This window comes from Synchiropus splendidus, chromosome 5 (genome assembly GCF_027744825.2).
Source record: "Synchiropus splendidus isolate RoL2022-P1 chromosome 5, RoL_Sspl_1.0, whole genome shotgun sequence".
Taxonomy (NCBI): domain Eukaryota; kingdom Metazoa; phylum Chordata; class Actinopteri; order Syngnathiformes; family Callionymidae; genus Synchiropus; species Synchiropus splendidus.
In genome coordinates, this window is record NC_071338.1 from 14,670,332 (window position 1) to 14,682,600 (window position 12,269).

Genomic DNA, 12,269 nt, shown 5'->3' on the forward strand with positions numbered 1-12,269 from the left:
GGAATGGTGAGTGAAACAATTGCATTTACTTCCACTGTTCATTTTATGTCGCAGTGAGACACAGTGATGAACAAATTTAATGAACAAATCTAAGACACATGGAATTTATTTGACTCTCACTTCTCTGTACTCAATCATTCCCAGTCCGATTGATATAAGTGTTTGTGTCTACTTGTGTGCGGTACTGTCTAAATCTTTGGGTATACACATTGTTTGTCCTTGTCATTCGCTTTTGCAACCTTTTCCGTTTTTTCTTCGTCATTAATTCAGCTCACCTCTTTCCTTCTAACCACCTACTGCTCTTACTGCTTCTCTTCCTGCTGCTTCTCCTGGGAAATTCTACCAGGCCGTGATAAGAGCTCCGTCTGGGATCAACTAGAGGATGCTGCCATGGAAACCTTTTCTCTGAGTAGGCCCAATCTTTTAGCTGTGCACCTTTTAGAGTTGTAATTTTCCAGTTTGTCTACGAACTGCATGTGTTTGAAAATGTTTCGTTTTTTACGATGGGTGAACTTGATATGAACGCCACAGTGGTGGGTAATGGTGGTGCACGTTGTGTCATGTTTTACTTGGCTGACTTCCAGGTGTCTTGAAAATGTATTATATATATATATATATATATATATATATATATATATATATATATATATATATATATATATATATATATATATATTCTTTGTTGTTGGTGACTGGGGCAAGATTTGTGTCTTTTTACACTTTTTTCATCCTTGTTTAGGTAAGGAGCGTTCAACATTGTGGGACCAGGTTCAGTTCTGGGAGGACGCTTATTTGGATGCTGTCATGTTGGAACGAGAGGGGATGGGGATGGACCAGGGCCCTCAAGAGATGATTGAAAGGTAATGCTCAGAGAAGAGCTTTAAACTGGCTACATTGTGTGAGGTGTTTTATTAAGTCGTGTTGCGTCCTTGTTTTTAAACACAGGTACCTGTCCTTGGGAGAACATGACCGCAAGCGTCTGGAAGATGATGAGGACAAGCTTCTGGCTACTCTGCTTCACAACATGATCGCATACATGCTGATGTTGAAAGTATGGAGTGTTGTTTTTGCGCTATTTTAGTCTGGTCTGATTGGGCTCCCGCCCACTGCCATGGTTAACTCATTTGTCTGTGTTGAAGGTGAACAAAAATGACATCAGGAAAAAAGTGAGGCGTTTGATGGGGAAGTCCCACATTGGCCTCACATACAGCCAAGAGATCAATGAGTTATTGGACAAACTAGCTAATATGGTATGTTTATTAGATTTCTTTTCTTGTGAAAAGCACTTAACTGATCAGACACACACTTTTTTTAATATCAGTTTGACTCGACTAAATATTTAGAGAATGATTTCTATTGTTGCAGAACGGGCGTGAGCTCTCCATCAGGCCCTGTGGAAGTCGTCACATCAAGAAACAAACATTTGTGGTACATGCTGGAACTGATACCACCGGAGACATCTTCTTCATGGAGGTAAGTGTCAGCGAACACTTCATGCCTGGTCCGATCACATCTCACCGTCCAAATGTCCTCTATAGGTGTGCGATGACTGCATCGTCCTGCGCAGCAACATCGGCACAGTTTATGAGCGCTGGTGGTATGAGAAACTCATCAACATGACCTACTGTCCCAAGACAAAGGTCCTGTGTCTGTGGAGGCGCAACGGCCAGGAGACACAACTAAATAAGTTTTATACCAAAAAGGTGTGGACAGAAAGGTTTATTTTGTTTTTTTCAGGTTGTGTTGTTATTGAAACAGTCTGTTATTGCGCCTTCCAGTGTCGGGAGCTTTACTACTGCGTCAAAGACAGTATGGAAAAAGCTGCAGCTCGACAACAAAGCATCAAACCAGGTGGGGTGTTTTGTTCATGTCACAATTAGCACGTAGATGCGGAATAGTCCAATAACATTTTTACAAAACTGACCCAACTGTTACTCAGAGTGACTCATTGAATACTTGACTGGCCTGCTTCTGTGCCGAGGCAGCTCTCTGGTCTGCCTCCACAGTGGACATGGCATGACAGCATCATCACCTTTAATGACAGTCCAACTCTGTAGATGTGAGATTTCAGGACTGTTACAAGAGGATTTCAATTCAGGACAACTTTCTTCATCTCTGCCAAGTTTCTAAACACACCTACCGTGTTGGACTGAGGGCAGTATCGGATACTGTAATGACTGGAACACAGTCAACAGTCCCGTCCAAAATGTCCATTTATTGAAAAGCGATATATATCATATATAATCACAGACACACACACCCAATGCTTTGTGCAACAGAGGAGTTATTATAAGAGTGTCTGACAGAGATGTCCTTTAATGTTTTTCAACTGTACCATTGTGGGTGTTGTTCTCTCAGGTCCAGAACTGGGTGGTGAATTCCCGGTGCAGGACATGAAAACTGGTGAGGGGGGTCTTCTGCAGGTCACACTGGAGGGAATCAACCTCAAGTTCATGCACAGCCAGGTGAGAAGTTGCTGCCTCCTCTTCTCTCACCAGGGCATGGAAACCAAAGTCACCCATCAAGCTCAGACTTCATCCTTCCTGCTCTGTTTCCTATATATGTCATCTCATCTCACATGGTCATTAGATGTCTTACGGACATCGCCACATTCTCCCCGTAAACAGAGAAGTCTTGTTTGTGCTTTTGCTTTTTTCGATTTGCCTCTTCTGTTTTGAGTTGTGTGCTTGCAATGATGTCATTCTGTCTCACCTTTATTTTGGATTTGTGGTCCTCCATCCCTGTGTGTGTGTGTGTGTGTGTGTGTGTGTGTGTGTGTGTGTGTGTGTGTGTGTGTGTGTGTGTGTGTGTGTGTGTGTGTGTGTGTGTGTGTGTGTGTGTGTGTGTGTGTGAGTGAGTGAGTGAGTGAGTGAGTGAGTGAGTGAGTGAGTGAGTGAGTGAGTGAGTGAGTGAGTGAGTGAGTGAGTGAGTGAGTGAGTGAGTGAGTGAGTGAGTGAGTGAGTGAGTGAGTGAGTGAGTGAGTGAGTGAGTGAGTGAGTGAGTGAGTGAGTGAGTGAGTGAGTGAGTGAGTGAGTGAGTGAGTGAGTGAGTGAGTGAGTGAGTGAGTGAGTGAGTGAGTGAGTGAGTGAGTGAGTGAGTGAGTGAGTGAGTGAGTGAGTGAGTGAGTGAGTGAGTGAGTGAGTGAGTGAGTGAGTGAGTGAGTGAGTGAGTGAGTGAGTGAGTGAGTGAGTGAGTGAGTGAGTGAGTGAGTGAGTGAGTGAGTGAGTGAGTGAGTGAGTGAGTGAGTGAGTGAGTGAGTGAGTGAGTGAGTGAGTGAGTGAGTGAGTGAGTGAGTGAGTGAGTGAGTGAGTGAGTGAGTGAGTGAGTGAGTGAGTGAGTGAGTGAGTGAGTGAGTGAGTGAGTGAGTGAGTGAGTGAGTGAGTGAGTGAGTGAGTGAGTGAGTGAGTGAGTGAGTGAGTGAGTGAGTGAGTGAGTGAGTGAGTGAGTGAGTGAGTGAGTGAGTGAGTGAGTGAGTGAGTGAGTGAGTGAGTGAGTGAGTGAGTGAGTGAGTGAGTGAGTGAGTGAGTGAGTGAGTGAGTGAGTGAGTGAGTGAGTGAGTGAGTGAGTGAGTGAGTGAGTGAGTGAGTGAGTGAGTGAGTGAGTGAGTGAGTGAGTGAGTGAGTGAGTGAGTGAGTGAGTGAGTGAGTGAGTGAGTGAGTGAGTGAGTGAGTGAGTGATGGTGCTCAAGTCAACTTTTCATTCATAATTGGCATTGCTACATTAGGTACGACGCGATAGGAGAAGCACCATTTCACAAGTTCTGTTGATATTTCTCAAGTTAATTTAATGCCTTATTTGGCATATATGTATATATTTATTTCCAGTTATGTGCTTTCGTAAGAAAACATAGTAGGATATTAAATAAGGCAAAATTACATTTTTCAATCAGGTTACAAAACCATACAGGCTGCTTGGAAGAGACTAGTCAACCTCCTCGCCACTGACACTCAAGCTGCCAGTCTGTACTGTACCGGAGTGCAGTTGTCATACTGATAGTACTTGTTTTATTCTGAAAAAATGCAGCTTAAAGTGTTGTTTTAAATACAACAATTGTTAGAAATAAGAGTCAACATTTGAGAGGTCGGAAGTTCAGCGTTTATGAAAAATATTTTTCCTTTATGAATATGTTTTTCTGTTAGACTGTACTTCCATTTTTATAACATATTTTGAAAGTATTGTTCTGGTTATCTTTTTTCCATTTTTAGAACATCTCTTTTGTTCAGTTGGGTTTGTTTGTCTTGCTCATGAACTCGAGGGAGTTGTGCGGTCCGTGTCCAGCGCTGGAGAACTTCTATTTGTAGCGTCTAGACGCCATGCTGCTCTCTAGCCAGACCGTGTCCTGCAGCGTAGCCGGAGCTCAGTGTCCGTCTTTGACCGCCTTCATTTATCTGTGCTGCTGTGTGAGCGAGTGGCGTTGGTGCCGGCCCCTTGTTGCTGGAGGAGGAGGCATGGAGGGCTCTGGGGGACTGACATGGTTAAAGTCCAGGAACTCAAAGGTGAACCCACTTTAGTCAAACTGCTCACTCTAACTGACTTCAGACGGACTTTTCCTCATTGGCTGTTGGGAGCCAGATCAGACTCATGTACCGGGACCCCGCCGGTTAGCGCCCGCTCCGAGTGTCGTTGAGTGTTTGTGCTCTTCTGTCCGATAATAATCCAAACCATTTCTCTCCCATGCTCTCTCCCCCTGCAAGGAGCGGAAGGTACACAACCTCTGCTGTGTTTGCTTTATTAGCAGTTACATCTTCTTGGGTTTCTTTGAGTTTTTCTCTCTTTTCTTTTGACTGTCGCAGCTGTATGGCAACTCTACTTTTGTGTCTTTGTCCACATCCTTATATGAAAGTTCCATGTACGCATTCTATGGGCCGTATTTCTCTTAATAAAACTGTTGTTTACAATACTTTATTGAGCACATTGACGCACAAAAAAACATCCTCGATTAGTTGCCCATGTCTGCCTCTGCTCATGGAAACTTTTTTTTTGTTTTTGTTTTTTTCTTTTGTTAGACGTTGAACGCTTGCAACCCATGTGCTAGTCCTTCTTTTTCTGTTCCTCATGATGACTAGATCAAGTTTAACATTTTTGAATATGAAGTGTTAACTTTCATCCAGTGTTGTTGAGTTAATAATGTTCTGTCTTGTTTTTGTTTGTTTGTTTTGTTTGTTTTTAGGTTTTCATAGAGCTGAGTCACATTAAAAAGTGCAATACAGTGAAGGGAGTCTTTGTCCTGGAGGAATTTGGTAATTACACCATCTATTGATTCTCGGCCTGTACTCGGCACAACAGTAACTCAGCTTTCTGGCAGCAAGGTTGTTAGTCGCACAGATAAGAAGCTTCTCACTCGATCCCTAACTGCTGGGTAAAATACTGGTAGCAACCCAGAGAGAGGAAGGGTTTTCACTAAGCTTTTGTCACAGATGTCAAATGTCCATTTCGATGAAATCCACCAGAATTCTGCATTCATTTGATGCAGATTCTCTTCATCTCTGCAGCCATTATATAATCCTCAACTCCAGGTATAAATCTACCTTGCCATTGAGCACGTGGCTCGCGCGGACATTCCTCTCCTCCAACTAGCACCAGCAGTTGCTGAAACAAGTCTATTTTGCATTTTTATCTAATGTACTGGCGGCGCAGGCTCGGAGCAGCGTCCCAGCTCGGAGCAGAAAAGTTGATTTACACACATTTTGAAGTGAGCTGGCACCACAGTCTAAATTGCTTCATCTTAATTCATTTACTGTGCAGTTGGAGGCTGCTCTTGCGGTACACACAGAGTCATAATGTCCGAGACACCAGCTTTGCTAAAGCATTCGGAGCCTGGTGCGGATTTATGACGGTGCAAGTGTGAAATCAAATTTATTCTGCAGTAGAAACACAAAAGTTTTCACCACTCTGTTCAATTACTCCAACCTTGCTGACATTTTCTAGTCACTAGTTTTACTAAGAAGACCCAGCTACCCATCTCCCTTTAAAGACAAAAGCAACAACAACAATAATATTTTGACTTTTTTTTAACAGCATGCCTCCTCTAGAGACTTCCCAGACTCAAGAAGGTGGTGACTCTGACAGTCTTCCCATCTTGATTTAAAATTTAGATTTTCACGCATGTGAAAAGTGAACAAGCTTCAGAATAGCGAGAGCCCCGTCAGTAGGGGTGTGTAAGAACCGTGCACACACAAAGAAGCTATCGATTGATGACATTTATTCAAAGTTAGTTGTGTTAACCAGGTCAGATATCTCAGCCTATGATAGAAAACCTATATTTTATAGATTCATCACTTCATTTCAGACTAGACTTAAAAACAAAAGTCCCAGTAGAGAGTGCAGGAGTGTTGAGCTGGGTTACTGTCGTGTCTCTGTGCTGCTTTTGTAATGTTGCCCTCATCTTTGCCACTATGAAAACCTTCATTCTCCAGCAGGTAAAGTCTTGTCACCTTTCTTACTCAGACTTCTTCTGCACACACTCCATCCCTCCACTCATCCACTGCTCCTCCTCCTCCTCCTCCCCTCTCCTCCCCCTCTCCCCTGAGTTGTCCTCCGCTTCCTTCATGAATTGCTTCTCATTTGGGAGCCACTTGTGGGCGGGAGGGATGTTGACTTCCAGCTCTCGTCCTGCCGATCTCCGGGTTGACTTACTAATGAAAAGTCCTAAGGACCGAGGCGCCGTCCCTGCTGCTACTCTTTGTGACACCTTCTTACTTTCACTTCTTTAAGGTTGAAGGGTCTTGGAAGGGAAGTTGTTTCCTTTTTGTTTCCTTTCCTCAAAAACATGGAGTCATTGAAAAGTAATCTTTCTACTTGTTGTCCTCGTGGGCCTTGAACAGTCCTCACCACAGCTCTGATCAGTAACTTAGCTAGAAGTAGTGAGTCATAGCCAGAGTGTGTGGGACTTTTCCTTGCCCCGTCTCATCCTCCCTGTGAGTCCACCCGTTTGAACCCCAACTGCTCGACACACTCATGTTCCTGCTGCCTTTGAATCTTGTGTTTTGTCTTTTGCATGGTAATAGTTCCTGAAACTAAAGAAGTGGTGATCCACAAGTACAAGACACCTATGGTAAGTTTCACACCGTGTCACTCACCTTAAGATGACTGACATGGCAAGCAGGCCGCCCTCCAGCGGTGTGACAGGTGGAGCCTTTTATTGAATTGTATCATTGATTTAGAAGTATTTGGTCAGTAATTTTAGAAGAATTCATTTGAGAAACCACTTACAAACAAAACTTGTGACAGGAGAAGTGACACACAAACCATTTTCTTCTGGGAGTCTCACCACAGATCAGCAGTTTTTTCAGCTGAGCTTGACTCACTGGAATAGCGACAAGAGAATCTATGGCTTTGGTTTGGTACTATGGTGGTTATCGAAACTCAGTGATCCACACCTGATTTAAAGTGGGTTTAGGCCCAATCCCATTTCTCGCCCTTAACATTAGCACTTGGTTTTGAGTGCTTAGTCTTTCACATGAATTCCATCATAACAAACAGACAATCATTTAGAGAGACGGGGATGTGATACCAATGAGGTCACTCAAGTTCAGTTTGTACGTGGCCATCAGTGCTGTTAACCAGCAGGGTGCTGATGGAAGTTGGACTACAGTAGGTGGAAGACAGAGAAGGCGAGGGGGGAGGTGTGCCAATAGACAGAGGGAGAAGAGGAAAGACAAGAGAATAGGTTTGAGAGTAGGGACTCTGAATGTGAGAACTGAAGAAGTGCAGGAATGTGTACAAAGGGAGAGGTTAGCTAAGAAACAGAAGAGTGTAGACAGGAGCACAGGGAGGCCCAACATAAGACAAAGGTAGTGGTGTCAATGGCCAAACAGAGGGCCTACGAGGACTTGTATGTGAGAGTGAGAGAGATTTGTACAGGACTGGAAGGCAGAGAGATAGAGATGGGAAGGACGTGCAGTAAGTTAGGGTGATCAAGGATAGAGAGGGGAATGTTTTGACTGATAACAGAAGTGTGTTGCTGAGATGGAAACAGTACTTTCAAGAGCTGATGAATGAGGAAAATGAGGGAGAACAAAGAGTAGACGGAGTGACCATCGTAGGTCAGGACGTGGCAAAGATTAGTAAGGCTGAAGTGAGAAGGGCATTGAAGAGGATGAAGAGTGGAAAGGCAGTGGACCCTGATGATACACCTGTGGAGGTCTGGAAGTGTTTAGGAGAGGTGGCAGTAGACTTTCTGACAAGAACATTTAACAAGGTCTTTGAGAGTGAGAAGATCCCTGAGGAATGGAGGCGAGTGTGCTGGTGCCCATCTTCAAGAACAAGGGTGATGTCCAGTGTTGTGGCAACTATACTGTAGAGGGATGAAGTTGATGAGCCATACGATGAAGTTGTGGGAAAGAGTAGTGGAAAGTAGACTGAGGGCAGAAGTTAACATATGTAAGCAACAGACTGGCTTCATGTCAAAAAAGAGCACCACAGATGCAGTGTTTGCTTTGAGGACGTTCATGGAGAAGTACAGAGAAGGTCAGAAGGAGCTCCATTGTGTCTTTGTGGACCTGGAGAAAGCGTGTGACAGAGTGCCAAGAGAAGAGTTGTGGTATTGTATGAGGAAGTCTGGAGTGGCAGAGAACTATGTTGGAGTAGTGCAGGACAGGTGTAAGACGGTGGTGAGGTGTGTTGCAGGTGTCACAGAGGAGTTCAAGGTGGAGGTGGGACTGCACCAAGGCTCAGCTTTGAGCCCCTTCCTATTTGCGATGGTGATGGACAGGTTGACAGATGAGGTTAGACAAGAAGCCCCTTGGATGATAATGTTTGCAGATGACATTGTGATCTGTGGTGAGAGCAGGGAGCAAGTGGAAGGTAAGCTAGAGAGGTGGAGGTTTGCCTTAGAAAGGAGAGGAACGAAGGTTAGCCGCAGTAAGACAGAATACATGTGAGTGAATGTGAGGGACCCAAGTGGACAGGTGAAGTTACAGGATGCAGGGATAAAGAAGGTGGGGGATTTGAAGTCCTGAGACTCAACTGTGCAGGGCGATGGAGAGTGTGAGAAGGAGGTGAAGAAGCGGGTGCAGGCAGGATGGAATAACTGGAGAAAAGTGTCAGGTGTGATGTGTGACAAATGGGTGTCTGCAAGAATGAAAGGGAAGGTGTACACAACTGTGGTCAGGCCAGCAATGTTGTGGCACCGAGGAAAAGACAGGAGGCGGATCTAGTGGTAGCAGAGATGAAGATGCTGAGGTTCTGTCTGGGAGTGAGCAGGATGGATAGGACCAGGAAGCAGTAGATCAGAGGGACAGCACATGTCAGGTGTTTAGGAGACAAAGTCAGAGAGGCTAGATGGAGATGGTTTGGACATGTACAGAGGAGAGAGAGCCAGTACATTGGTAGGAAGATGTTGAGGTTGGAACTTCCAGGCAGAAGGTGGAGAGGAAGGCCAAACTGGACTGTCAGGGAAGGGGGGTTTAAGAGAAGCTCTATAGGAGGGTAGTGAGACCTGCCTAGACACTAGTTCTGACATGGAGACAGGAAGCAGAGTTGAAGATGCTCAGGGTTTCATTGGGAGTGACAGGAAGTACAAGATTAGAAACCAGTGTATGAGAGGGACGGCTCAGGTGGGGAGGATGGTGAGGCCCGACCCAGATGGTTTGGACATGTGGAGAGTGATGGAGAGGTCACAGCATAAGTAACAAACTCAGGCTTCAGGTGGGGGTAAGTCTGCTGTTTTGGTTTCTACTATTTACACAGAGACATTTACGGCACAGTCGCCAAGAGTCGCCACTAAAGTTGGGTGAATAAACAGTGACTCAGCAGCTCTCACAGATGGTGAAGGTGAAACTCTGAGCTTTTCAAGTGAAGATTTAGAATATGTCGTCCGCAAAAACACAGTGAAATGCAATACAGGGAAAAAAGGTAGTGAGTCAAAGATCAGGTGGACTGCAGGTTATTCAGGAGGAGTCCCGGTGTTGTGCCCGGCAGAGTGACGGTCTTCTCCCCCTCTGCAGGCTCATCAGATCTGTTACTCCGTCCTCTGCCTCTTCTCCTACGTGGCGGCGGTGAAGGGGAAGGAGGCGGAAGGAAAAGCCAAGATCCTGTCGCCGCGACCTCTTCCTAGCTAGTAGCCACTACGCTCATCCCCGAGTCCCTCCTCCGCCCGTCCCACCACAGACTTCTGACAATCCCTGACTTAAGCACACAGAGCCGCCGCCGCTGCCGCCTCCTTCTGTACATATGTCATGTGATCCTCCACCATCCACTGCGTGGTGTCGTGTACATATCGTCGTCCTCCTCCTCACTAGTTCAGTGTTCCAAGTGTCTTCGAGTGGTGCGGTGTCTCTGCGGCCGGCGGGTTCTAACATGAGAGTGCATGCAGGTCTCGTGCACCGCCCCGACCCTCCCCTCCGTCTGTGTTTGTGGTCTGGTTAGGCGCTGCATGCCTGCTGCTTCAGTGCCGTCGCCCTCCCTCCTGCTGTGAACCTCGTGTTCTGTGTTCTGCTGTTCAACCAATGCATGTCGATAAGATGATGATAATAATCCAAATAAATATTATATATATTTCTATATATAGTATTTATTTAATATATAAACAGATATTTACTTGTACATTTCTTTCAAGAACATTTGCTAGATGTACAATATGAAGTAGTTTAGCCATCGTCCACGGACCTTCACAGGGTGACGAATGTACCGAGTTTTTCTAAAGAGAAAACACGACTGTTCTGAGTTCGTCTCGTGAAACTCTCAAAGCAACGTGACGGAAAACTGCGCCAGCCGCTAAACTGAGCATCCGTTTGTATCCGACTGGTGAACACGGCTTCAGCCCAGCATCAGCTCCCGACCCACTTATTTTCAATGGGATTTGACAACTCATGTTTGTCTGCAGCCTCCACCTGAACGTGCACGTGTCGTGAAACATATTCAGTTGGTGCTTTACCACTACAGTACTAGTCACACTACCAGATGGTGGCGTTGCATCTCAGACCTCAGTCGAGAGGTAATGGCTTTCATCCATGTCATTGAACTCTTATTTCCTCTCAAAAGCCGAGGTGCAATGTGGCTATAGGTGAAGCACCTACTTTTTCATTGTAGATGGCGCCCTCTAATGGTGAGTTCCCATCACTGATTCCAGCCTCATATTGAAGTCCAGGGAGGCTCTTCTTCACGTGTCCCCTCCATAGTGGCCCCACACCAGGGGTCAACAGGTCAGAGGTTAAAGGTCTGCTGATGCAGAAGGGAAGGGCCCCAGCTGGTAACCCTCCTCATTGAAAGATAAAAACAGAGGTGGCTGTCGGGTTCTGGTGAAAGATTCTCTGGGTCGTTTGTCAGCTGCATCTGAGGACGAACTGTTGAATCACGAGTGAAAAAGTTCATCCACCGACTGAAGTACAAGTTTAGAGTCACGTGATCCGATTCGGTCGCCAGTTTTCCGTCACGTGACCCTTGACAAGTTTTTGACTGAATGCCTGATCGACTGTCTACTTGTGTCCAAGAAGATTCTGGTTCCATAAAGTGATCCGTCAACTTTCCTGAGAACGTGTGAGTGTGTATGTGTATGTGTGTGTGTGTGTTCACGTATGTTGGACAGTCAAGATCAGCAATATATCAGTGCAGTTCTGTCACTAGAAGGTGTTTTATTTTGGTCAAGTGTGTATTTTTAGTCATTGAACTGTGTGAGGAACATGTCAAGATTAAGATGCAGTTCCAATAAATAAAGAACACCTCCTGTGGGTGCAGACGACTCGAGGTTTTGGGATTTTTTTTTTTCTTCTCTAAAAAAAACTTTGGCCATTGTATGTTGGACAGTTCAAGTAGAATATGTTAGTGAACCCGCGGTGGACGTGGTGTCGTCATTTTCTAAAATCAGTAGGTGGCGCTCACAGACTAACACAGAGGCTTCACTGAACTAGTGGTTCAGAAACGATAGTGCCCTCTTGTGGGCCGAAGAATAAGAACACTTCTTCATCAGCCCATTCCTACCGACAACCGTTCAGCTGTTGCGTTTACAAGGAACATTGTAATTGGAATATAGGTTCGTAATAAATTGAGCTCATTCTGACTGGAACATCATTCGGATACAGAGAGGGGGTTTACGACAGTCGTCCGAGTTTTTACGTCACTACATCTTAATCCCCACTAGACATGAATGCAATCCATTATCCGCTGTCTCTGTGACCGAAGCAAATGTGTTCAACAAAAATACCGACACAAATAACTGGAATATAGTAGTGTTGTTTGCTGGGAGGTGTTGCTAGGTTACAGCTGCGGTTTGTTCACCAATGGATCGAGGAAGTAGTGTGGCGGAAGAATCTCTTCTTTTACACTATTGC

The 12,269-nt window shown here is 45.2% G+C and overlaps 1 protein-coding gene across 29 annotated transcripts in view; it reads left to right on the plus strand.

Annotated features, from left to right (window-relative positions):
* The window catches only part of madd (MAP-kinase activating death domain), a 34,470-nt gene extending 22,427 nt beyond the window's left edge, over positions 1-12,043 (plus strand). For 3 of the 29 annotated variants that reach the window (XM_053865845.1, XM_053865848.1, XM_053865862.1), the window contains 11 exons: positions 347-409; positions 740-860; positions 946-1,051; positions 1,140-1,250; positions 1,366-1,473; positions 1,539-1,703; positions 1,779-1,851; positions 2,359-2,465; positions 5,171-5,240; positions 7,008-7,054; positions 9,948-12,041. In XM_053865845.1, coding sequence (XP_053721820.1) covers positions 347-409; positions 740-860; positions 946-1,051; positions 1,140-1,250; positions 1,366-1,473; positions 1,539-1,703; positions 1,779-1,851; positions 2,359-2,465; positions 5,171-5,240; positions 7,008-7,054; positions 9,948-10,061 — 1,085 coding nt within the window. In that variant the 3' untranslated portion in view covers positions 10,062-12,041. Of the gene's footprint in view, positions 1-346; positions 410-739; positions 861-945; positions 1,052-1,139; positions 1,251-1,365; positions 1,474-1,538; positions 1,704-1,778; positions 1,852-2,358; positions 2,466-5,170; positions 5,241-7,007; positions 7,055-9,947 lie in introns of all 29 variants that reach the window. The other 26 variants (XM_053865854.1, XM_053865856.1, XM_053865849.1 and 23 more) reach the window with 19 other exon arrangements.
* The last annotated feature ends 226 nt before the right edge of the window (positions 12,044-12,269 follow it).